The 23,621-nt window shown below is 33.9% G+C and overlaps 1 protein-coding gene across 1 annotated transcript; it reads left to right on the top strand.

Annotated features, from left to right (window-relative positions):
- The first annotated feature begins 299 nt into the window (after window positions 1-299).
- LOC121367826 (histone-lysine N-methyltransferase SETD1-like) lies at window positions 300-21,759 on the top strand. The gene is made up of 16 exons (XM_041492214.1): window positions 300-483; window positions 602-738; window positions 1,994-2,089; window positions 2,811-2,981; window positions 3,459-3,558; window positions 4,343-6,240; window positions 7,747-7,980; window positions 8,568-8,658; window positions 10,211-10,303; window positions 10,974-11,106; window positions 11,526-11,591; window positions 12,138-13,255; window positions 14,682-14,800; window positions 15,753-15,875; window positions 16,374-16,631; window positions 17,120-21,759. The coding sequence occupies exons 2-16, from the start codon at window positions 640-642 to the stop codon at window positions 17,291-17,293; spliced, it is 4,773 nt and encodes a 1,590-aa protein (XP_041348148.1). The 5' UTR covers window positions 300-483; window positions 602-639; the 3' UTR covers window positions 17,294-21,759.
- The last annotated feature ends 1,862 nt before the right edge of the window (window positions 21,760-23,621 follow it).

The raw sequence follows: 23,621 nt of genomic DNA, 5'->3' as shown, positions 1-23,621 counted from the left end.
TTACCAGTCCAAAAAAATAAACTATGTATTACAAACATTATGTTTGATTGGCTTATAGTTCTAACAAACAACCAATCGTTTTGGTCATAACATCTCATATACAAAGCTAACATTAACAATTATTTATATAACATTGTTTATTACACAATTAAAGCATTCTTAAGATTCATGTTTCAATGTATTGTTCATAGTTTAGTTAATAATGAGGGGGCTTTTAAAATAATATTTTATACGTATCTAACATCACAACATAAAGAAGTTAGCTTTATTTGCAATGAACTGTGGGATAGCAGCGATATGATACAACACTGTTGGTGTTGTTTAGTTCATCACTGATTTCATTGTTAAATCATTTTGCAATGTAATTGCATGCTGAAATAGATAGACAATAACTCATAAATGTTTATTGTACCAAAATGGAGACTTTTGACACTCTGAATTCATCATAGTGGTTCTGGAACACCATTGGAATAATCCTCTTATGTGAGGCACTGCAAGTCAACTTTTTGTTTAACTCACAACCGTGAAAAATTACTCGCGAATTATATTAATTCCTGTATATGCCATAAATGTTTAATCTGTCCCTTTTGTTGTATTTCAGGTGTAAATGGAATTGATGACAGATGCCCAGTCACGACCATGGACAAAAAACGAAGAAACTATAAGCTGATTGTTGACCCTTTTTTGCATAGGGGTCAGCAGCAGAAAGTTTATAGATTTGATGGTATAAATCCAGTGGTAAGGATGACAGAACCTGGCTCTTTATCTATGGGAACTTTCAATAGATTTCTAATTTGGCATAAAGATATGTCGTCAAGTATTTGTCAACTTGTTGCACTAGCTGAACTGAATGTGTAGCAGGAATCACTGTAATCAGTGTAATGGTGATAATTTCCACAATGAACTCTTCCAGGCAGTGTTGCTCTTAAAGTGACACTTCAGCAGAACATGTTGGTTCTGTGACTGGATCATAAATTAAATTGCTCTAATTTGGTATATACTAATATAGATGACATAAAATATAATGTAAATAGGTGAAAATGCATATGGCCGAATTGTATTTGAAGAATCATCTACAAACAAGTTCCTGTTTGGCATTAATGATTAATTATTGCCTGTTTTATGTGTTCATTTTGGCATTCTAATCGTCTTCCTAGAAAATATTCAGTTTCTTCTGTTATCTCCGTCTTCTTTGAGTTTGCTTTTTATTCTCTTCGGGGTGGGATCTACAGAAGTTGGTAGAGCTCTCACTTGTGTTGCTTCTGTTGTAGGGTCAAATCTTCTCGGTGTGCCTATTTCAGTTTGTGTGTTGTTTACGCAAATCTAATTTAGTGTAACCTATTTTCCATTCGCGCATTGAATTTTGGACATTATTTATATGGACATAACGGGTTATGCAAAAAGAAATAGGGTTACCTGAATATTTATGAAATAGTTTACGAAAATATTCAATTCTCAGAGGCCTGCTATTATGTGTTTGCGTTTTTTCCTGTGCCAGTCCGTGCACCACAAGTGGTATATCTGCTAATGAGAATTTTTTTATTGGTTATATACTAATACCAGTGCCTGAAGTCAGGTGCTTACTGAATTAATGTTTAAGTGTACTGCATGAACACATGTTGCTTGTCGGAGCTGTTTGACCAGGAGAGTGAGTAGTGAGAGATAACTCTGTATAGTAGTATTACATATCTCTGTTACTTTAAGATGTGTATTAGGTCATGGGGTTTATTCTAGGGTGTGAATCCATTATGTACAAAATTTAATTTCAAGGGATTAATATGTATTATTAATGCACATACATGTGTATGTATGTTGATCATCCAAAGTATATATTAGTCCCTTGAATGTACATACGTGCGTGCATGCGTGCATACATACATACATGTAAAGCTTTTTTTTTAAATATTGGTTTTGTTTTAATCTTTTTATTTCAGTGGAAATGGAGTTCTAAGTTTGTATGTATAGCTGATTGATGAATTTTTTTTTCCCCCAGGATAATCAGCTTGTTGAAGTAAAAGATCCAAGACCTCGGATTCAGAGGAGCTGGTTTCGAAGACAACCAGCAGACCTCCCAATTCCTAGATTTAAGGTTACTCTTTGTAATATTTTAATTTAATAATGGTTTAATTTTGGTTTTAAAAGTTATTAAGTTGTACAATAATCAGGGCTCACACTGGAACAAATTTTGTAGAGAATTTGAAATTTTCCTTGAAAATTATTAAATGGTTGTTAATTTAAAGAAAATCTTGTTCGTCAAAGAGTAAATGTTGTAGCCACTTTGTATAAAAATTAGCAATTGTCTAATTTGGCAATGTACAGACAGCCCTGAATAATTCACTAGTCTTATTTTGGGCCATTATTAGTGAGAATCTAAATTCTTAATGAGCCTGTCTTGGTCAGAAGAGCTGGCAAAGGCTGACACCTGTGTCCATGACAGGTGTATGCTACAACAGCTTGCTCTGAATGTGCACATAAAACCCTATGACCTGACATAAGTCTCAACGTGTAGATTTCTGTAAATTCAGTATTTATACTATTAAAATATTTCTTGCTTGCATGTTTAATATATATATATATATACACACATATATATATACACATATATATATATACACACACATATTTATAACAATTGAATAGATTTTAAAATAGTATTTTTCTTTTTGTTTTTTCACCAAACCGTTATAAATTAGACAAACATTTAAGTCTTCAAAACTTTTTTTTTTTAATAATTCTGGAACTACCTTGTATATTATTATAAGACACTGAGAGATCAGACCAATATTGAAGTATGCTTTCTTTTATTGCAGTATGATTGCTATTATGTGGGAACTCCTCCTGCCAAAGAAGTAACGTTCAGCAATCTGAATGACAATGTCAATAAAGACTTCCTGGAAAACATGTGCAAGTCTTTTGGCAAGGTGGAGGAGTGTAAGATTTACTACAACCCAAAAACCAAGAAACACATGGGTGTGGGAAAGGTATGTACATTATGTAATTTTTTAGCATTATTTTATTTAATTGAATATATTTTAAAGTTATAAATTTTTTAGGGGGATGGGGAGCTTGTATCATTTTTTCTGTTGATTTAAAATCTATGTTCACCGCCATAATAATGTTTTGAACAATTTTAATAAAAGGGGTGATATTTAATTCAATCATGGTAGACATTTTGACCGATTTGGTCATATTCGACTATTTTTTTCTTTGGCAACTAAAACATTTCATACTATCTATATGCAAAATAGAAGTAGGCGCCATGTAGCTCCTAGATGGAAAAGTTAATGTAGAAGGATGCATGTTTTTGTGAGTAAATGATTAATGTTTGTAAAAAAAATCTGTATATATATTTTGTGCCAATTCAATTTTGTACACCTCTTCCTTAATGTTATGAAATTTATTTTTAAAAAGTTTTATTTATTTTGGCATCAAAATTTTCAAATGTATTTTGATTTTAGGTTGTATTTACCTCTTCAAAAGCTGCCAAATCATGTGCGGAGAAGTTAAACCAAACTTCCAAAATGGGAAATATAATGACGGTGGTCATAGATACTATGGGTAAGATGAATGTTACAAATTTAGGATCTCACTTAATGCAAACCTTTTAAGTTGAATCTAGTTGCTAGTCTGTCTGTTCCTGCTAGTGAATTTTTAATTGGTACTAAATATAAAATGTAAAAATCTGGTGTTCTAATGACTGCTACACTTGAATGACTTCATGAGAAATCTGTGACATCTTGGCAGCAGCGGTAAAAATTGAATGGCTTTGGAGACTTGTAGCCTAGAATAATTACTAGTCCCCATAAAAAATTGCACACCTCATATTGTTTGGTTAGCAAATTTATGGTGCTATCAATCCTTCGTGTTTGAATTTATCTGGTGTGATTAATCACCAGGCAAGTGATTTGAGTTCCAAAGAAAAGCTTTAAAAAAAAAACTTGACAAGTTTTGAATAACACACATAAACAATATAATGATATTTAGGTGCTAGCTAAAGTTAAAACAGCTTTTTCTCAAACTTGTAACCAGCAGTAGGTGTCCTGTTGCTATGTATTTAGATGGACGATAAAAACCACTTCTGAGATGAAATTAAAGTGCACTTGGGCATGTAAGCACAATTGTGCACCTAACATACAAAGGGCAGTAGAATGAATGGCTAATCTGAGGTTATATGTTTTAGTTAAGTGCGATTTTGGCAAATGTTTTGTTGTTGATTGGCTGTTGTTTTATCTGACGAGTCCCTCTGCATTGGCAGCTGTGTATAACATGGATTGGTATATTATATGATATGATTAATAATGTATAACTATGAATACTACATACCATTTTGAATTATTTTAAGGGAAAGAAAGAGCCAAGATGATTGAGGATATGTTAAATGAGAGACGCGTGCATCATTTGCAGAAATCCTCTAGTCAGGAAACTGGAGTACAGAATGCGAAGAACAGTTTGAGGCGGGAAGCCTACGACCCTGGAGACAATGAATTTGATTTTGGACGACGCACCTCAAGTTTCGATTTCACGCCTCGATCTGAGAGTGGTTACTCAGGCTCAATATCGGAAAGTGGATACTCTGGCCCAACTCCTTCCTCTGTTCATTCTGATCATGGCCACTCTGGTGGAAAATCATCCGGACATTATCCAGACTCGTTTAAGCATACACCATATTCTGCTGGAAATCGGTTCGAGCCCGATTACAACTCGCACCAATCAGTTTCTCAGGACTTTAACTATGGAATGAATAATTTCGGGAACCAACATAACACTACTGGACCTACTTACGATGATAGTGGTTTTACGCAGATGAATCCTCCAAAGTTTGATCCAACCCGTCCACCGCCTAACCATCCCGACTTCCACCGTAAAGAACACGAACATCAGGATAAATTCTTCAAAGATGGAGATTTGTCCAAGCAGGAGAATTCAAGATCTTTCAGTTCAAATGAATATAAGGACAGAGGGTGGCATAATGATAAGCATCATTGGATAAGTAATCGACCAAAAGATAAAGGGAAAGATCATGGTTGGGATAGGGGCCATGATAAAGACAGAGGTAGGGATAGATATAATAATAATAGAGACAGTGGTCGGGAAACAAATCATGGCAGAAACTATGATAGGGGTCATGATTATGTTCGGGATAATGGTTTGCGTGATAGAGAGTACAGCGGGGATTGGGAAAAGGAAAAACCGAAGGTCAGAAATAAAGTAGCCAAGCCAAAGATACCTGTAGAAGAACCAGATGACGAACCTCGGTCTCTGAGCCTTGAGTCCCGAATTCAGTCTCTTCTCACCGGAAACGACCCTGATGCAGAACTCGATTCTCAGACCCCAAAACCATCCGAAGAACCTTCCCTTCTTCCTCCCAGTTCAAACACCTGGGACAGGTCTCCTCAAGTTCCTTCGAAGCAGGTTCCTCAGACCCCAACGTCTTATGATCTTGACAAGAATTCACCTTCTTGGAGAGCTTCTTCCAGTCATCTAGTTCATCAGACGCCCATTGAATCACCATGGCCACAGACTCCTATGGTGCCTGAGTCGCCATGGCCATCTCAAACACCCAGTGTTCAGACCCCCACACAAGCACCTGCTGATGAGTGGAATAATGTTGATAAGCAGAGCTTTGGTTATGACAGTAAATTCAAGTCGGCCCCGCCAGTATACAATCCACAAGAAGACCTGAAGCAGAGTATGTCTAAAACTAATGTTCAGCCCGAAACGAACAATGTCCCAGCTGCCACCGCTGTTGATGACGACGACGATGATAAAATGTCAATATCGTCAATCAGTAGCGGCGATGAAAAACTGGAAGTTAATTCGCAGATTCCAACAAAGACTAGCCAACCGTCATCACTTACAAACTCTTTTCAACAGTCACTGTCTATGTTTAATCAAGGGCCTATTGTTAACCCATGGCAAAGTGGATTTGTAAATCAGGGCGCCTATCCACCAACTTACAACAATTTCGTTGGCCTTAATCCATTTAATCAAACCTTTTGCAATCAGTACCAAAATGATATGGTCAATGCACAGATGGTTAATGCCTATGGTAATCAAATGGGTTTTAAGGAAGAGGAAAAAGTGCCGGAAATTGATGACAAATTGTTTAATTCCTCATTGAATAACTTTGTGAAAGATTTGAAAGAAATCTTACAGAGAGATTTGTGCAAAAAGATGGTGGAAAGTTCAGCATTCAAATCGTTTGAAAAGTGGTGGGATAGGGAAGAGGAAAAAAGAAAGGTATACTGTTTTTATACACAGAAAAAATTAATTAATGGCCAATACAGGGCTTCTAGATTATGGTAGTACCACTCCCATGAGTGATATTCAGTGTTGAGTGATATTCAGTGTTGGGGCTAGTAAATAACTACTATTGCCATACCTGATGGCTAGTGAATCTTTTGGGGGTCAAATGTTGCAGTTAAGTATTTTGTAAATATAAATATCCTGATCCCACCCCAACCCCCAATGTTAGTGTTTTTAAGCTCTATCTCCCTCTTTAGGTGACATAAAATATGACCCTAGCAAAGAATTAACAAAAAGTCCACTGACCCTTAATTAATTTTCTTTAGCATAGCAGCCCTCTATATTGCGACCGATTTTGTTGCATATGCAACAGTTTTTTTCATTTGGCAACTAAAACATTTCATACTATCTATATAAAAATACAAGTAGGCTCCATCTGGCTCCTAGATGGAAAGGTTTAATGTAGAGGGCTGTATAGAACTTGCTTTTTACTTCACAATAATGAATTGTACAGGAATATTCCATAACTAACCTTTATTTTATCACTACAGGCTTCGACACTAAGGTATGTCCGAACGACATTGTCTAGTAAACAGCTGGTTCGGTCTAGTCATAAGTGTTTCTGAGTAGCCCGACTGGTCGTGTTGATAATTTATGAGCGGTGAATTAATTTGCCATCCAGTGATCCTACAAACATTAATATTTTCCATTAAACTATCGACACGGAAATCCCAGGTTCTATAATTAGACATGATGCAGCAGGCAGTGAATAACTGAACAATCCCGACTGGTGCTAACCGCTGACGGATCCGATATGGAAATGTTTGTAGAGGGTGCCATTCGTCACAACTTAGTCGATTCCGTTGATACCGGAATCGACAGAGCTTTGTTGAATATAGAGTGTGCGTTTGCTAAATTTAGTGTGCATAGATCTATGTTGTAAATACTATCAGCAAAAACAGTATTATTGTTTCTGCTTGATACTTTGGTACATTATTTTTTTGTCCAATAAATCGAATAAGGTAATAAAAATGCAAAACATACAATAGAGTACGTTCTTTGAATAAATATTTTTTGTGTTTTTCAAATATATGACAATCGATTTCGTTTTTGAATTATTTACATGTGGTTATGGTTGTATTCGAGCAGACAAAAAATTGACCTGTTTAAATACGGGTTTTCAACTGACAAAGACCCATCTGAAACTGACTTGTCCAAGAAAAGAAAGAGTAAGGCAGAATCTAAAGAAAAATATGAAAAAGAATTAGCCCTGCTTAGGTATATTTTGTCATTCAGCAGTTTGGTCTAGTTGACATTAGGTCAGGTCTAGTAAATTTTAAGACATACTAGTCTACTGGTCTAGTAATAAATAAAGTTAACGTCGAACCCTGCACTACATAATTATGCAGTGATAATCTTGCCCTTTAAAACCGGCATGCTTGATACAGTTATGTTCTGTATTAATGTCATTAATTTTCTTGGTACATATTGTTCTTTTAGCCACCAAAGTTACTTGGATCTCAAGACAAATCTGAAAAGTGTGTCCCAAGTAAACCTGCACCAACCAGTCAGCCGCAGTCTGCCATGAGTTCCACGATAGCGTCGCTTTTTGAGAGCCGCCACCCATGGAGTCGTGAAGGTGGTTTGGAGAGTGGATTGGGCTTCGGACAAGGTTTCGGGGTTGGAGGACTCTTAGGTCTCCGAGGCGGAATGCCCAAGATGCCATCATTTAAGGTTAGTTTGTAAGCTGAGGCTCACCCTGAAAGCAATTGTGTTAGTCATTGTTCGGAAATTTTAAGTATTTTAATTAATGTTGTGGAAAAGTGTTTAATTTACACTGTTCTTGGCCATATAAAATGTTTGTATTTACATTCATCAATAAAAATTAACAATTAACTAATTGTCAGATTAGTGTTTATAGTTTGATTTTTTGAAAGGAATTTAGATAACGCCTTGGATATTTAAATGGATGTGGAACATACATTAGGTTTGAATTCAGGTTTTAAGTATTACATTTTTAAAATTATTATTATGAAATTTAAAAAAATAATATTTTTGTTATTTCTATTTATGTTTTTAATATGTCCTTTCTTAATTTTTCAGTTTGTTTTATAGAACAATGGATGTTATATTTAGTGGTACCAAGTGAGTCTAGATACACATGAATACTCCATATCAGCAATAACATTATTTTTTAGATTTTAGTTTATCAGTTGTGTTTGTTCTTAGCAGAAGTTACGCCTGACATTGTTAACAACTACTTTTTGGTTTCAGTTCATATATTCCTCTATAACTTAGCTTTTTTCCTCATTATATGCTAGAAAAAGATGCGTGCCCCAACTCCACCTCAGGAAGAAGAGGGAGAATCCCAGAGTAGCAAATCCAAGGTGATAGATGAAGAAGCAGAATCAGGTTAGTACTGTAGTTTGTACATTGATGGGTATAATCAGGTTAGTGCTGTAGTTTGTACATTGATGGGTATAATCAGGTTAGTGCTGTAGTTTGTACATTGATGGGTACAATCAGGTTAGTACTGAAGTGTGTACATTGATGGGTATAATCAGGTTAGTGCTGTAGTGTGTACATTGATGGGTATAATCAGGTTAGTGCTGTAGTTTGTACATTGATGGGTACAATCAGGTTAGTGCTGTAGTTTGTACATTGATGGGTACAATCAGGTTAGTACTGTAGTTTGTACATTGATGGGTACAATCAGGTTATTCCTGAAGTGTGTACATTGATGGGTATAATCAGGTTAGTGCTGTAGTTTGTACATTGATGGGTACAATCAGGTTAGTGCTGTAGTTTGTACATTGATGGGTACAATCAGGTTAGTACTGTAGTTTGTACATTGATGGGTACAATCAGGTTAGTCCTGAAGTGTGTACATTGATGGGTACATTCAGGTTAGTGCCGTAGTTTGTACATTGATGGGTACAATCAGGTTAGTGCTGTAGTGTGTACATTGATGGGTACAATCAGGTTAGTGCTGTAGTTTGTACATTGATGGGTACAATCAGGTTAGTGCTGTAGTTTGTACATTGATGGGTACAATCAGGTTAGTCCTGAAGTGTGTACATTGATGGGTATAATCAGGTTAGTGCTGTAGTTTGTACATTGATGGGTACAATCAGGTTAGTGCTGTAGTTTGTACATTGATGGGTACAATCAGGTTAGTACTGTAGTTTGTACATTGATGGGTACAATCAGGTTAGTCCTGAAGTGTGTACATTGATGGGTACATTCAGGTTAGTGCTGTAGTTTGTACATTGATGGGTACAATCAGGTTAGTGCTGTAGTGTGTACATTGATGGGTACAATCAGGTTAGTGCTGTAGTTTGTACATTGATGGGTACAATCAGGTTAGTGCTGTAGTTTGTACATTGATGGGTACAATCAGGTTAGTACTGTAGTTTGTACATTGATGGGTACAATCAGGTTAGTGCTGTAGTTTGTACATTGATGAGTACTGTATTAACTGGATGGTAACAGCATTATGAGATCCAGTCCATTCTATTATTATTGCTAAACAAAATGTTTTTAGACTCTGGCCCTCCTGTAATTTGAATCACCATTTTAGTATTGAGTCTGTCATTACTATTTAAATAAATATAATATTTTGGCTTAATTTTAAAAAGTTAATAAGAAAGATTTTAGCAGTAAGTTTTAACTTAAAGTTGATTGAAATATTGAAACTACAACACTGTATGCCAAGTGTCTCATAATAAACTCTTGAGAATTAGTATGAACATTCTAAATATCAAACCACCTTTATTGAAGCTGATACCTGTTTTAGGTAGCCTCTATGGGTACCACTTTGGGTGGCTGTTTAATTGATACATGTGTACCATATTATTTGTTTTGTTCACTAGCTTAATTAGTAGTATGCCTTTTTTTGTACAAACTAGGTGTTAAGTTTGGAGTTTTCCTTACACTGTAGTAATTTTGTTTGTGTGTTATTAAGATCATGAGAGTCCCCGCTTGCCCCGCAACAGAAAGCCGGTGGTGAGTGAAAGTGAAGAGGAATCTGAAGAAGAGGAAGAAAAGGCTCAATCAGGTTTGCAATCATTTTGTTTGACCAGGTGTGACAAATAATTAATACATACTTTTTTTACAAGAGCATATGCCTTGGAAGTTCTCTAGTGATGTCATTGAACAAAACAAACTTTAACTTTAATTGTGTCTCAGAATTTGGATGTTTTATATGTTAATAGCACTTATTTACTTTCTGTGCATTAGCGTTTAGACTAATTCTTTGCTACAAATATTATTTAAACAAGGCATTAGATTTCTGTCACACATACATTTTATAGATTTCTGAAAGTTATATCCCTTTGTATGTGGAAGTTCTTATCCTAACAGGTCTATGGTATAATTAGCATTTAGACTAATTCTCTGCTATAAATATTATTTAAACAAGGTATTAGATTTCTCTCAAACATACATTTTATATATTTCTGAAAGTTATCTCCCTTTGTTGGTGGAAGTTATCAATATGAACAGTTCTGTTGAAAGTGAACATTTACTGAACTTGCTTTATGCAATATTTGTAAAGCAAATGTCTTATTTGAACATTCTGTGATATTTCGCGTCTACATGCAATTTTTATTATTGCTTTCTAATATCTGTAACGATATTATAATTCCACATGCAAATCTTAAAGTAATTTGAGTCCAATCCTTCCTTAAATTGTGCCAGTGTGTGTAAGTGGAAAGTGTTTGTTTTAGATGATGAAGATGAAAATGAGGACAGTAGTGAGGATGAGGAAGAAGAAGAGAGTGATGATGAAAGTGACGAGTCGTCATCCGACGACGAAGAGGAAGATGAGGTTGATGAAGATGAACTGGAAGCACTGCAGAAGTAAGCCTTTATTGATGAGATAGTAAAAAAAATGTCTTGTTTTTGTTGAAGTCCATTGATGAGATGAAAGTTTTTTTAAATCTTTTCTACCAGTAACCATTTTAGGGTAGTACTACATAAGTATTCACATTTAGCACCGGGCTTTAATGACTTCACATGCATACAATTTGTATGTCTAGACTCTAAAAGTTTTGTAAGCACCAGGGTCAGAAAGTTTTGGATTAATTTCATGTTTTTGTACATGGTGTACTGTTCTACTACTGGTCAGATCAGTTCATGTTAAAATTGCTTACCAGTAATATGTCTTAGTGAAATATTGTAAATGTCATTTTTGCTATTGTATTCGTCAATTTCACAAAATAAATCTTTATTTATATGAAATTGTTCAATAATGTGTGTTATTCTGAATTATTTTTTAGAGATATTGATGAGGAAGCTGAAGTTGATGAAAGTAAATCGAAAGTTAAAGCTGAAATAGAGGAAAGGTATGTTAATTGTATTACATACTACATTATTAATGACTTTATTATAGTCAGTTGTCCTCTAGGATTAAAAGAACTAACTTCATAAATTTCAAAACCAGATTATGTTAATCTTCTATACACAATAGTAGTGATTTCCCTAGAAATTTGGCAAGGCATGGTAGACCAAACACTTTTGGTGCATTTTCACCATTTTCGGGGCACTTGTATTTCATTAAAAATAAACAACAAATTAATTGAAATAAACATTAATGTAATTTATGTGTTTGCTTTAATAAATGAATGGCAAAAGATATAAAAGGCATAATTTATTAATTAATAATACCTTTTTTGGTGTTTTATAAAGGCAGTTTTAGAATTAATTACTGAAAAAGGCTTCTTTAATCTCAATGCAGCATGGTGCTAATTAAGGCAAGATGGCACTAGACTATTGAGGCATGGTGCCGCACCATGCAAAAACAAGCTAGGGAAAACACTACAATAGTTAACTCATTAAGGTTTTTAATGATTTTTCATCAGTATCTCAGAAATGTAATTTTGTTTTTGTAGCGATGCAGACATTGCCAAAAGAAAGGAAGATGCCAAGCCATTGTCTCCCATCACGGAGGAAGCGATGGAGGATGAGAATGAAGAGGTTGATATTGAAACTGACGAAACTCAGGACACGAGTGTTGCAGAGGTCAAGAGCGACTCGGAGATAACATGTCTTGATAAAGACACCGAAGCAGAACTGAAGGAAGAGTCGGAAACAGCAAATTCTTCTGAGACTTCGGATTCTCAGTCTCCCACAAAGGAGAAAAAGAAAAAGATTCTGCCGTCTTCTATGGCACCCGAACTTGTGGATCTTATTCGAAAAACAATAAAGGATAAGAAAATATTACGTGAGGTTAAGACTTCAGAAAGTGAGGTTTCTGAGGATCATGTTCCCCCTCCAGTTGGCAACGAAGAAGAACTCTCATTGCAAAAAGACGATGAAAGAAAACCATATGTGAATCCAGCAATAGCGGAACATGATTATTTTGCCGTTCCACCCGTTCTGGACAAAAGTGCTGGGGACTCTGATGCCACTGCCTCGGCAGATGAGGAGTCAGGTGGCATGCCGCACGAAATCTGGATGGACCATAATTACTGTATGCCACGTGCTAAATTCGAACTTTCTGAAAGTGAATTGCAAGATAGTGCTAAGAAAGGTGTAATAAGGACTAACAAAGCAAAGCATCGTGAAAGTACGGAGTCAGGAATGTCTGATTCTGCTACAAGCACAAAAGACAAAGTTAAGGAAAAACCCAAAAGAAAGTACACCAAACGGAAAAATAAGGAAGAAACGTTAACGGACATTACGCACACGTTAAATAGGTCAACAGAACGTGGCAGTCGTGAATTAGCTAATTTATTACCACCACCTAAACCTAAAGTTAACTTTAGTCCAAGGTCATTCCAAGAGGAAAGACAGACATTTTTTGGAATGTACCATAATGGTATTGATAATGAAGATGTTGGTTATTTAAAACGGACTTACGATGAACTGATGCAGTCAGATGATCCAATGTTTTATTGGCTGAATGACATTTTGTGGGTGGACCATCCGGTCACGAATATTCCAGATCCAGCTCCATCTCGGAAAAGGAGAAAAGTGGAAGATTTGCAATACAAGACGCACAAAACAGGTATTGAATTGTATAGATTGACACAGCCATTTTCTGGTCTTGTCAGTGGTGAAAGATATAGTTTTTACTTTTTCAGTAACAATATCGTTATTAGGGCTTGACTTTGAGCAGGAATTCAATTCCTGTAATAGACCCATAAATAGAAACCATGCATATCCATTAGAAGAGTTCCTTTCCAAAAATATATAAATCCGTATACGTCATTTTGAGGGAAAACATTATTTTGCTGCCACATTACAGGGTATATCACACAAAGTACAGTTTTAACATTCTGCTTAATGGGCATAGATCACATTTTTACATCAACTTTATTGCACATTGTATTAACAGGATTTCCCATACTTAAGTCCACCCAAAATGAAGCCCATGAGCTTAAAAGCAGGACATTTTACCTTATTTAAGCACATGGGCTTAAATTCGGATAATATTTTTCAATAGGAATCTCCCTAGGTAACAAAAATCATATCTTTTTTTACTATTAAGAATAGAAGAAGCTTTGTAGCGACAAATTTTAAATGTACTAGAATTAAAAAAGCTTTATTACTATTATAGCATTTTGAAATGTCTAAATTTCGGTATCTTTACATTTAATAAATATAATGTTTACATAAGTCGATAATAAGAAAGTTGTAGTAATGTCCTCGCATTGCCAGGAATCCGTAGCTAATTTTAAGCACAGATTACACAGGAAATAAATGTCATGTATCCATTAAATATTAATAATAATTATACTCATTGGCATTGGGAGCTCTCTCCTCGACTATGAAACAAGTGGCTAGAATACATGTATGCTTTTTTCCAAAAATGTTTAACTTCCTAATTTAAGCTTTGGGCCTAATTTCAGATAAAACTTTATCTTCTCCAAGGTGATATTTTCTGTAATTAAGCCTGGGTCTTAAATATGGGAAATCCCAGTAATATATCAGTACACCACCTCTGCTAACTCTAAAATGTGGAATTGGCATGTATTGCGTGTTGAATTGCATTTCATTTAGACTTTCATAACTTTTAATTTAAAAAAAAACCCAAAAGCAAGTAGGCTCTATCTAATTTGACATCCAATGTTCAGGCAATCTGTTGGAAAAAATAATTTCTGTATCCATGAAGACTATTGGCTATCAGGATGTCTACTTAATGTCAAGTGTCTATGCTAACTTTAACTAGTCCTTGCTATTTGTTCATTTGGAATAGATTATGAGCAGTGGCACGTTTTCTCTCTCTCTCTTGACCAAGTGTTGAAGTAAATAAATAACTATAGTTTACATATAAATTGTACCTAGCTGTCATTATGTATTATATATATATATATATATATATATATATATATATATATATATGTATATCTTTTCCATTTTTTCAGAGTTATCATTTTCATTTATGCCAATATGCTGTTTTGTTAATTGGTTTGTTTGAATTTGTTACTCAGGTTGTTCAAGAACTGAAGGTTACTATAAACTCACCATGCAAGAGAAGGCAGCTTACTTGTTGCATGCACGCAATGTTACACTTCAGCAAAAAGTCATCGAAAGCATCAATAAAACAATCGTAAGTCATGATAATTTGAATAATGATATGCATTGCTAGATCATTTTTATTATTTTTAATGAATTTTAGACGTAATTAAATATGTGGCAAAGGTCATATTAAAGACTGATGCTGCCAGTTAATGAAAAACTCTGATTGAAGTTATTTTTTTCACATTCCTTAACCATTGCTCACATATTTTCACTTAAAAAGTTAATAAATACATAAAATAATGTTCATGTGTGAAAGGATTAAGTGTGTGTGTGTGTTTAAATTTTTACAATATTTTAAATTGTTGAAATCAATCAGGCGAGATTGTTGTCAGAAAAACAAGAGTAAATAGTTATTAAAGCTATTACCTGGTCTTTTTGTTATTATTTCCACCCAGTGTTACGTGCGAAATTGCAGAAAATTTGTGAATGTATACAGTGTCGGCGTCAGGTGAGATATCTCATCTGCAGTATTTTAAAGGATAACTGCAAAACTTTATTTTGTAAAGAAAGTCTTTATTGCCAGTATTTTCTCTGGTACTTTGTGCCACATTCATAGCAAAACAAATAATATCTTGCACATGTTGGGGATAGGGGCGGGACGTAGCCCAGTGGCATTTCAAAGGCCGTGGTATGTACTACCCTGTCTGTGGGATGGTGCATATAAAAGATCCCTTGCTGCTAATCGAAAGAGTAGCCCATGAAGTGGCGACAGCGAGTTTCCTCTGTTAATATCTGTGTGGTCCTTAACCATATATATGTCTGATGCCATATAACCGTAAATAAAATGTGTTGAGTGCGTCGTTAAATAAAACATTTCTTTCTTTTTTTTAATGTTGGGGATATGCCCCTCAATTTAAGAACAACTCTAGACAATGTTTTTGTCATTTTCATATTTAGATATTATACTGGAGTGTAATTAAATCTTTTAATTTGAACATATTATTGATATTTAACCAGACTGAGGTTTTCCTTTATTTCAGGCTGAGCAAGCAAAGAAAAATGTTGTATCATCTCGAGATGCGAGGAATGAGAACAGAAGGTTGCAGACGGCTCTCTCAGACCTGCCCGAGATTGGAGAATTACTCAAATTTAATCAACTCAAGGTACAATTTTCTAATGCAAGATTTGACATTAAATTTGATTTACATAATTAACATGGTTATTACTGTTTTGTTTGGCACTCAAGATAATTGAAAATTTTGTGGTATATCTTCTATTGTGATTATGTAATATGTCTTCTACAAAATGAAGTTAAAGTGATTTTTGTGTGCTTGATTTTAATTTATAATATTAATATGGTCATGACTGTTTTGTTTATTGTCCAGGACTCGAAAGAGCTGAAAATCTGATTTTGTAATATGTCTTGCTATTGCATCATTACAAAAAATTGCAAATTATATTAATATAAAAAGGGGGGGGAAATCTCTCTTTTCATCTGTTATGACAGAATTGTATTAATCAAAGATGCGAAGAAAAGGCATTTGTATGCTAATTTTGGGGAATATAATTTCAGTTTACACAACTTAGTTTTTGTATTTGACTTTAATAGAGGAAACATTCTTAATGCAAGAAATAAAATATCTCAATATGTTGTATTTTAGTTCCGTAAGAAGCAGCTGAGATTTGCTAAGAGTTCTATTCACGACTGGGGTCTCTTTGCACTGGAACCAATCGCAGCTGATGAGATGGTAATAGAATATTGTGGCCAAATGGTACGACAGTCGGTCGCTGATCTCAGGGAAAAGAAGTACGAAAACACAGGCATTGGCAGCAGCTATCTTTTCCGAGTCGATGGTGAAACGATTATCGATGCCACCAAGACTGGCAATTTAGCCAGATTCATCAATCATAGTTGTAATGTGAGTATAGTTGTTATGTCCTTATTTTCTTCATCTACTTTTTGTAGAAAACAAAAATTATGTAAGGATTTGTGTTTGCATATTAAATTTGATCCATTTGCTTGTATCTTTATCTGTCTGTTGTAGTGTGTGAAAACAATTCTTTTGAAAATTATCTCCCTTTGTGTGTCATCAAATTTAAGAGTTCAGTTTGTATTACTAAAAATATTTGAAGGATTTGCGTAGATTCTTTTTGTTGTTTTATGTTAATTTATGATTTGTGATCAGTTATTAATTGATACATGTATCAAAATGTGTGTTAAGTCATGTCCCCCATATGAGAAAGTGCATATGAAAGATGTCTTGCTGTTGGGGTTTTTTTTTATCAGAGTAACATAACAAAATCAGTTGATGTATTATTTCTTTTTCACTTCATTATAAAATTAGTATTTAATATTTTATTTCTTTTAAAAATAATTGTTAAACATTTTTGTGTGCATCTCTTTCAGCCAAACTGCTATGCGAAAATTATATCCGTGGAGGGTTTGAAGAAGATAGTGATATATTCAAAGAGAGACATTGATGTGAATGAAGAGATAACCTATGACTATAAGTTCCCCATTGAGGATGAGAAGATCCCTTGTCTTTGCATGGCTCACGGGTGTCGTGGTACTCTCAATTAAACAGTTCGCTCTTCATCTTCATCTGTGAATAACCCAGTTCACTCTGTATATGTTGGTTGACATATTCACGCAGATTTAAACAGATTCTTAAGTGGTGTGTGATAAAATGGACTTCGTATAGCAACAGTCATCTCATAGGTTCAACAGATATCTTTAGCTGGATTTTGTCATAGGAAATGTTACAGTATATGTTGGTTTATATATTCCTACAGATTCATTAGACAGATTGTTAATCTATGTGTTGACAAATTGACTTCACATAACTGCAGTATGCTTTGGTTGATATATCCTAGAATGGATTCTTCAAACAGAATCTGTGTGGTTATTTTGCTTACCATGCATTTATTGCTTTATTTTGCTGATTTATTTCCATGGATTGCAAAGAAAAATATTAATCTCTGTGTAACCAATAGACTCCCAACAACATATAATAAATTTAAAATGTTTATTTGGGTATTAATTAATAGATTATATAATTTTAAATCTGCAGTTTGTGTTGGTGGATCAGTTTTTATATACATGTATTCCAATGACAGAATCTTAATCTGTGTAGCATTCCTAACAGATTCAACATATAAAAGTATTAATTATTACAGTGGATCAGTCCCATTATAATTTCAGTCGATCTTCTTTTTAAATGTTATAGTGCATCAGTCCGGTTAATCTAGACACAAAATATTTTTGGCAATTTGGTAAATTTTTATTTATAATGTTTTGGTCATATTCAATTTGTTTTAACCTGAGGCTTGTTGAATATGCTGATAATTAAATTAGCGTTTTTGGTAAATTTGTTATGCAATGTATATTTATCAGATTTAAATTCGGTTCTTATTTCATGATTTGCCAAATGACTCCACATCATTTAAATTTGTTTTAACTAAACAGTGCGGTGTACTTTAATCCACAAGTATTAATAATGTCTTTTAATATTACTGTGCCTTGTAACTAAATGTTTTTGAGAGTGTAAAGTAGGCATTCGGCTTTCACAGAAACAATAATTTCCGGTAGTGTTAGCAAAATGACACAACCAGTCTTTTACCTATTGTCATAATTGTCAAAAACATGGGTCTGATTTTTGATTTATTGAAAACAAAGTTGTTAAATATAAAAATAAATTTAATAAATTAGTTTAACCTACTGTAAAGGATATTGTAAATGGCATTATAAGAACACTAGGGTTTGTGTGCTATTAATGTTGCCTGTTTATAATAACTATCTTCTTTATCCCCCTGGTCCTCCCTCCCTCTGTTTCTCTGTCTGTCTGTGTGTGTGTCTCTCTCTCTCTCTCTCTCTCTCTCTCTCTCTCTCTCTCTCTCTCTCTCTCTCTCTCTCTCTCTCTCTCTCTCTCTGTGTGTGTGTGACATTCACATTATGGGATAATATTGCCATTGCTTTAGAAAAAGAATCGGCTGTTGGTGCGTATATGAATTCAGCAAAGAAAAAATCACTGCCTATTATTTTAAATATAGATATATTTAGTCAGTATATGTCTGATGCTGCATTTGAGTGTGCACATGATTACCATTTCGACAACTTCAATCTTAAAAATAACACCTGAAATGCTCTGAAGCTTGAATTTCCAACTGTAAAATCAGAAGGAAAAAGTTAATCTAGTCACTTTCATCTTTTGAATTTAGAAACAAAATGGTGATGAAATGTTTTCTGAACTCCAATTGGTGATTAAAATAAAGGATATATATCTTAAATGTTCGATCGAAGATGATCGATCGGTGCAAAAATGGTGGGAGACTATTTTAATACTTTTTGGGAAAATGAGGTAATATATAATTTAACAAAATTTCAAACATTTGAGTTAATAAAACAGATTATAGAATTTTATTGGAGGTGTAGCAAGATTGCATTTCAATTTAAAAAAAAGATACCTTTTTTTTTAATGAAAGTAGCTAAATTTGTAAAGTAGCTAAATTTGTAAAGATACATTGTTGATTATTATGTTATGGGAATTGGAACATATTTTCTTACAAGTGCACTTGAATGCAAACCAGTTGTAAGTAGGAGTTTACAACTCAGAAATATTTGTGACAGTGACATCACTTATTAATAGAAAGCATGAATAGAAATATAGTGAATGACAAAAGAAATGCAAATATAATTTGTAGTTGTAACATTAAATTTAGTTTAAGAAAGGATTAACACACACTGAAATACAGGAGAATTACAGCTTGGATCATTTCAGAGAATTGACCATTTGTAACACAGTAAACCTATTGTAATTACAAATTAAGCAAAACCCTGATTGGCATAAATTTGTTTTGGTGTTTAATATATATAATGTATATTTGGTAACCTAATAAATGGTGGTGAGGGGCTGAAAGGTTTAAAATGTGCTCTCGTTTCAGTTAATATCACAGTTACTGTTATGATGTATTCTTGAATACCCTCATTAGGAGAATCTTGTCATAAAACCTTTGGTGTTCTTCAGATTAAATAATGCGCACATAATGTATATGTGATTATTGTAATTCTTCAGTCTTGATATGATAATTCAGAATCTGCTTTGGGATATCCGTTAAACAACTGCTGCTTTTTGACATAATAAATGTTACATCCATGAATAGTAGTCCATGCCATGTTTCACATTTAATTGTACGGTGTAATAGTTTTTATTGTTTGCTTTGGTGATTGCTTCCTTGCCTAGGTTCATGTTCCGTGTTTTGGTTTGCCTGGACTAAGGATGAACATATTTTGTTTTTCGAGGTTTGGTTGGGGTGTTTTTTTCACAAGTCCAGAAACTTTTCTGCAATTTTTAAAAATCTTTTTGCAGTCATCTGTATGTTATGTAATGGTATTATAGAAGTGATGTTGGTATTGTACAGAGCATTGATTATGATTTACTATATTTCTTTGTTTAGAATGAAGTTAACTGAAAGGTATTTTTAATTCAAAAATATATATGTATAGGTCTTTAAAACAAAGTGATGTCTTCTTAATTTAGATGTTTAATTAATTTCTGGCACGCTAATGTAAATTTTAGTAGATGAATTACAATGAATGATAAAAGAAATTAGTTCAGAAATATATTTTTACATTGCAATATTTTGATACAATAATAGACAAATCTTCATATTTTATTTAGTACCATAACTGTGATGTCAAGACAAGGTCATGGTTATTTGGAACTATTCTGGTTTTCCAATTGCTTTTTAATTTGCAGTGGTGTCGTTAAACAAAACAAACTTTTTTTCCTTTTTTTTTTTTATTTGTAATTATTTTAAAGATTGCTTTCATATTTGGTATGAGTGTTTAGCACCTTTAGTGAGTATTTCAACAGCACATCTCTTGAGCCAATGCAAATGACTCAGATCTAGGTCATTCTGAAGTGAGTTATAAGCATTTTAAGTGAGGCTTATAATTGCTTATAGCTTTCAAATCCTTTCAGGGATTTTTTTAGTATTTGGTATACAAGTTCCCCAAGTAATATTTAAAATGCACATTTCTGTCTTCTAAAAATGTGATACCAGAGCAACATAGAATTTTGTTAAAAAATATAATGAAACCTGTTTAAAACAGTTTTAAGCTACTAAGGGAAATATTGTAATTTTGTAATATTCTCTAAATAAAATGGAATATAATTTAAAACAAATTAAAATGAAGGAATCGGGTGATGGAATAATGCCCCTTACCTACTGTTTGCAAAACTGTCTAGCAGTTGCATGGTTCATTATGTTTCACTCCTCAGCATATGGCATGCAAGCCATCGTCACTTTGCCATTCTAATGTATCATTTGATGATTTAAACAAGACGAGAGAGAAATTGTGAACAGTGAACTAGAATTGATTGTTTACACATGGAATATATTACAACAAAGAATTTAAAATAATAGCATCCATTTTTATAGTTGTAAAAGCTACTGGATTTACTCTGTGATTTTCATTTCCCCACCAGATTTTGTTATTTTTCTTTCATAGTTTATTTGGAGAAAAAACATTATTTCACGCAATATCACTTAAACTGTATTCAATTCTGATGTTCCATGATTTGCAGTATCTGATTTGGATTTACAATTACAGTATTTACAACAGTTATATGTATCAATACATATAATTCTTCAATGTGTACATACTGTAAGTATTAAGTCTTAAAAAGTGTATCTATACGTACATCAAAGTGCTGTTCATAAAAGATCATGATATATAACTTGTACATACAGTTGTACATTTTTTTTTTTACAATGTACAGAAACATTGTTAGTTGATGAAACAGATGCATTTTACTAATATTCTTATGGTAGCTTACGTTTTTTCATATACATGTTTTAACTGAAAATTTTGTATATAAATAAATTGTGGTCATCGTGTAAAAACATCTGCAATTCTGTATGTTACACATACAGCCATGTTGTTATTCTGCAGATGTCCACCATTATTATCATGCTTGCATCATGGTTGTATTGTTTGCTGTAAAATATTTTCATTAACAAAATTACATGAAGATAAGATGATAATTTGTTTTTGTCTGTTTGTATTAATATACAGTTGTCTTTGGTCTTTTGCCTTGATGCATAAGTCTTGGAAGTAAACTAGACTTAAAAAGATGTCACATTAGTATCTAATACATAAGTTAAACTTATAATTAGTATAATTATTAGAGAAACAAAATGAAAAAAAAGAAGAAGAAATATTTAACATTAATACCAATTGTACCACACTTAGGTATTTTCCCAATTGAAAAAGTGCAATAAATATGTATAACTGCATACTTTTCAAACCCCACCTCTCACTGAGGCAAACATCCGTATCACTTTGAGGTATGGTACGAGTATGCTAAATGTTACTTTGCTGATAGTATACAAGACTTTTGCACACTATCAGTAATATAGAGCGATATTTGGAAATTTTATAAATTTTTATTAAATTTTAAAATCTTAAATCTTAATTGGAAATTTAACATTGAAAAATTAAAAGTCTATCTTCTAGAATTTTCATCAGATTGTTCTAAAATTTGGCACTATTTTGATTCTCTAAGGAAGTCTTCACAAACTATTAGAGAGATATTTTGGAATTTATATTAATTTGTTTTAATTTAAATAAAAATTTAACATTAGGTGGTCTTAACAAATAACCGTCATGATAATCCTGCAGTTTATTCACAGGACCACAGAGTTCACCTTTATTAATCCATTCATTTCAATTTATTTCCATGCTTACAATTATTAACTGAGTCCCTTGAACTAATTAAAATAAAATAATGTAATGAGCTGTCTGTTCCCATTAAACAGGGTGGACAACTTGAGAAAGAAAATGTACGAATTTTAATTTTAAAAGCATTGGGGTGGGGTAAAAATCCAGCATGTGCCCCACCCCACCCCCAGTAGAAATTGTGTTCCTCCCACACATCAGATATGTTCCTAGGGTCAGTCAAGATTACATCGACACAATTTAGAAGAAATTGTATATTCTGCACACACAAATCAAATGTTTTTGTCATTTGTCAATAACCCAAAATAAACAAACACAACAGCCAACCCAGGAGTCATTTTAAAAATATAGACTAGTCCCGAAAAGAAGTTGTCTGTGAAGTTAAAAGTATTAAATATCGACTGTTGGATGTCAAACATTTTGACATAACAGGGCCGTGGCTAGGATTTTTTATTGTTTATTTGGGGGGAGCAAACCCAGGAGTGCTGAAAATCGCCTTCTTAAAATGCTTTGGCCGGTTCCCTCTGTCCAGGACAGGAAAGAGTTGGGGGAGGGTTGTAGAGAGGGAACGCCTGCACTGACAAGTGCAAGGGTGCACCAGCAGTCCAATGTTGGTGACAGGTGGGGGGTAATTGGTGCTATGGAATTTTGAAAGTCCCGTAGGATTATGTCAAAGAGGAAGAGGTGCGCGTTTACATGAAGGAAGTTTGGCGCAATTTTGATGGTCATTCTAATTGAAATAGTGAAGAGAGCCAATAGGTTTTTGCTTTTAGTATTCCGAAAGTGGCTCTTTAACTAGATATGAAACCCTCTACTTTTTATATCATATGCATCAGATACGATAGCACATACCACGGCCTTTAATATACCAGTATTGTGCACTGGCTGGAACAAGAAATGACCCAATGTGGATCGATTCTACATCGACCGGATGAGCACTTTAACACTGGGCCACGTCCCGCATCTTCCGTGGAGGAACTGTACGACAGCTGAGATTATCCAGGCTGCGGATTGGCTGTATCCCGCACGTGGAAGTCTGCGACAATAGGAGCTCACAGAATACACGTACAAGAAGTAGTTGGGCTGTTCAATTACTAGTGACGTAACGGTAATCAGGCCTGCCTAGCTTTACATTGTCACTGCAGTGCAAGAAAAGTGTGACCTAATA

Source organism: Gigantopelta aegis, chromosome 3 (genome assembly GCF_016097555.1).
Source record: "Gigantopelta aegis isolate Gae_Host chromosome 3, Gae_host_genome, whole genome shotgun sequence".
In the NCBI taxonomy this organism is placed as follows: domain Eukaryota; kingdom Metazoa; phylum Mollusca; class Gastropoda; order Neomphalida; family Peltospiridae; genus Gigantopelta; species Gigantopelta aegis.
The sequence above is the reverse complement of the archived record's forward strand: the minus strand, read 5'-3'. Positions and strand labels throughout refer to the sequence as shown.

Coding starts and splice junctions, on each gene's coding strand:
- LOC121367826 (XM_041492214.1), top strand. CDS start 640: ATGGACAAAAAACGAAGAAACTATAAGCTGATTGTTGACCCTTTTTTG. Junction 2,982..3,458: donor AACACATGGGTGTGGGAAAG/GTATGTACATTA, acceptor TTTTGATTTTAG/GTTGTATTTACCTCTTCAAA. Junction 7,981..8,567: donor CCAAGATGCCATCATTTAAG/GTTAGTTTGTAA, acceptor ATTATATGCTAG/AAAAAGATGCGTGCCCCAAC.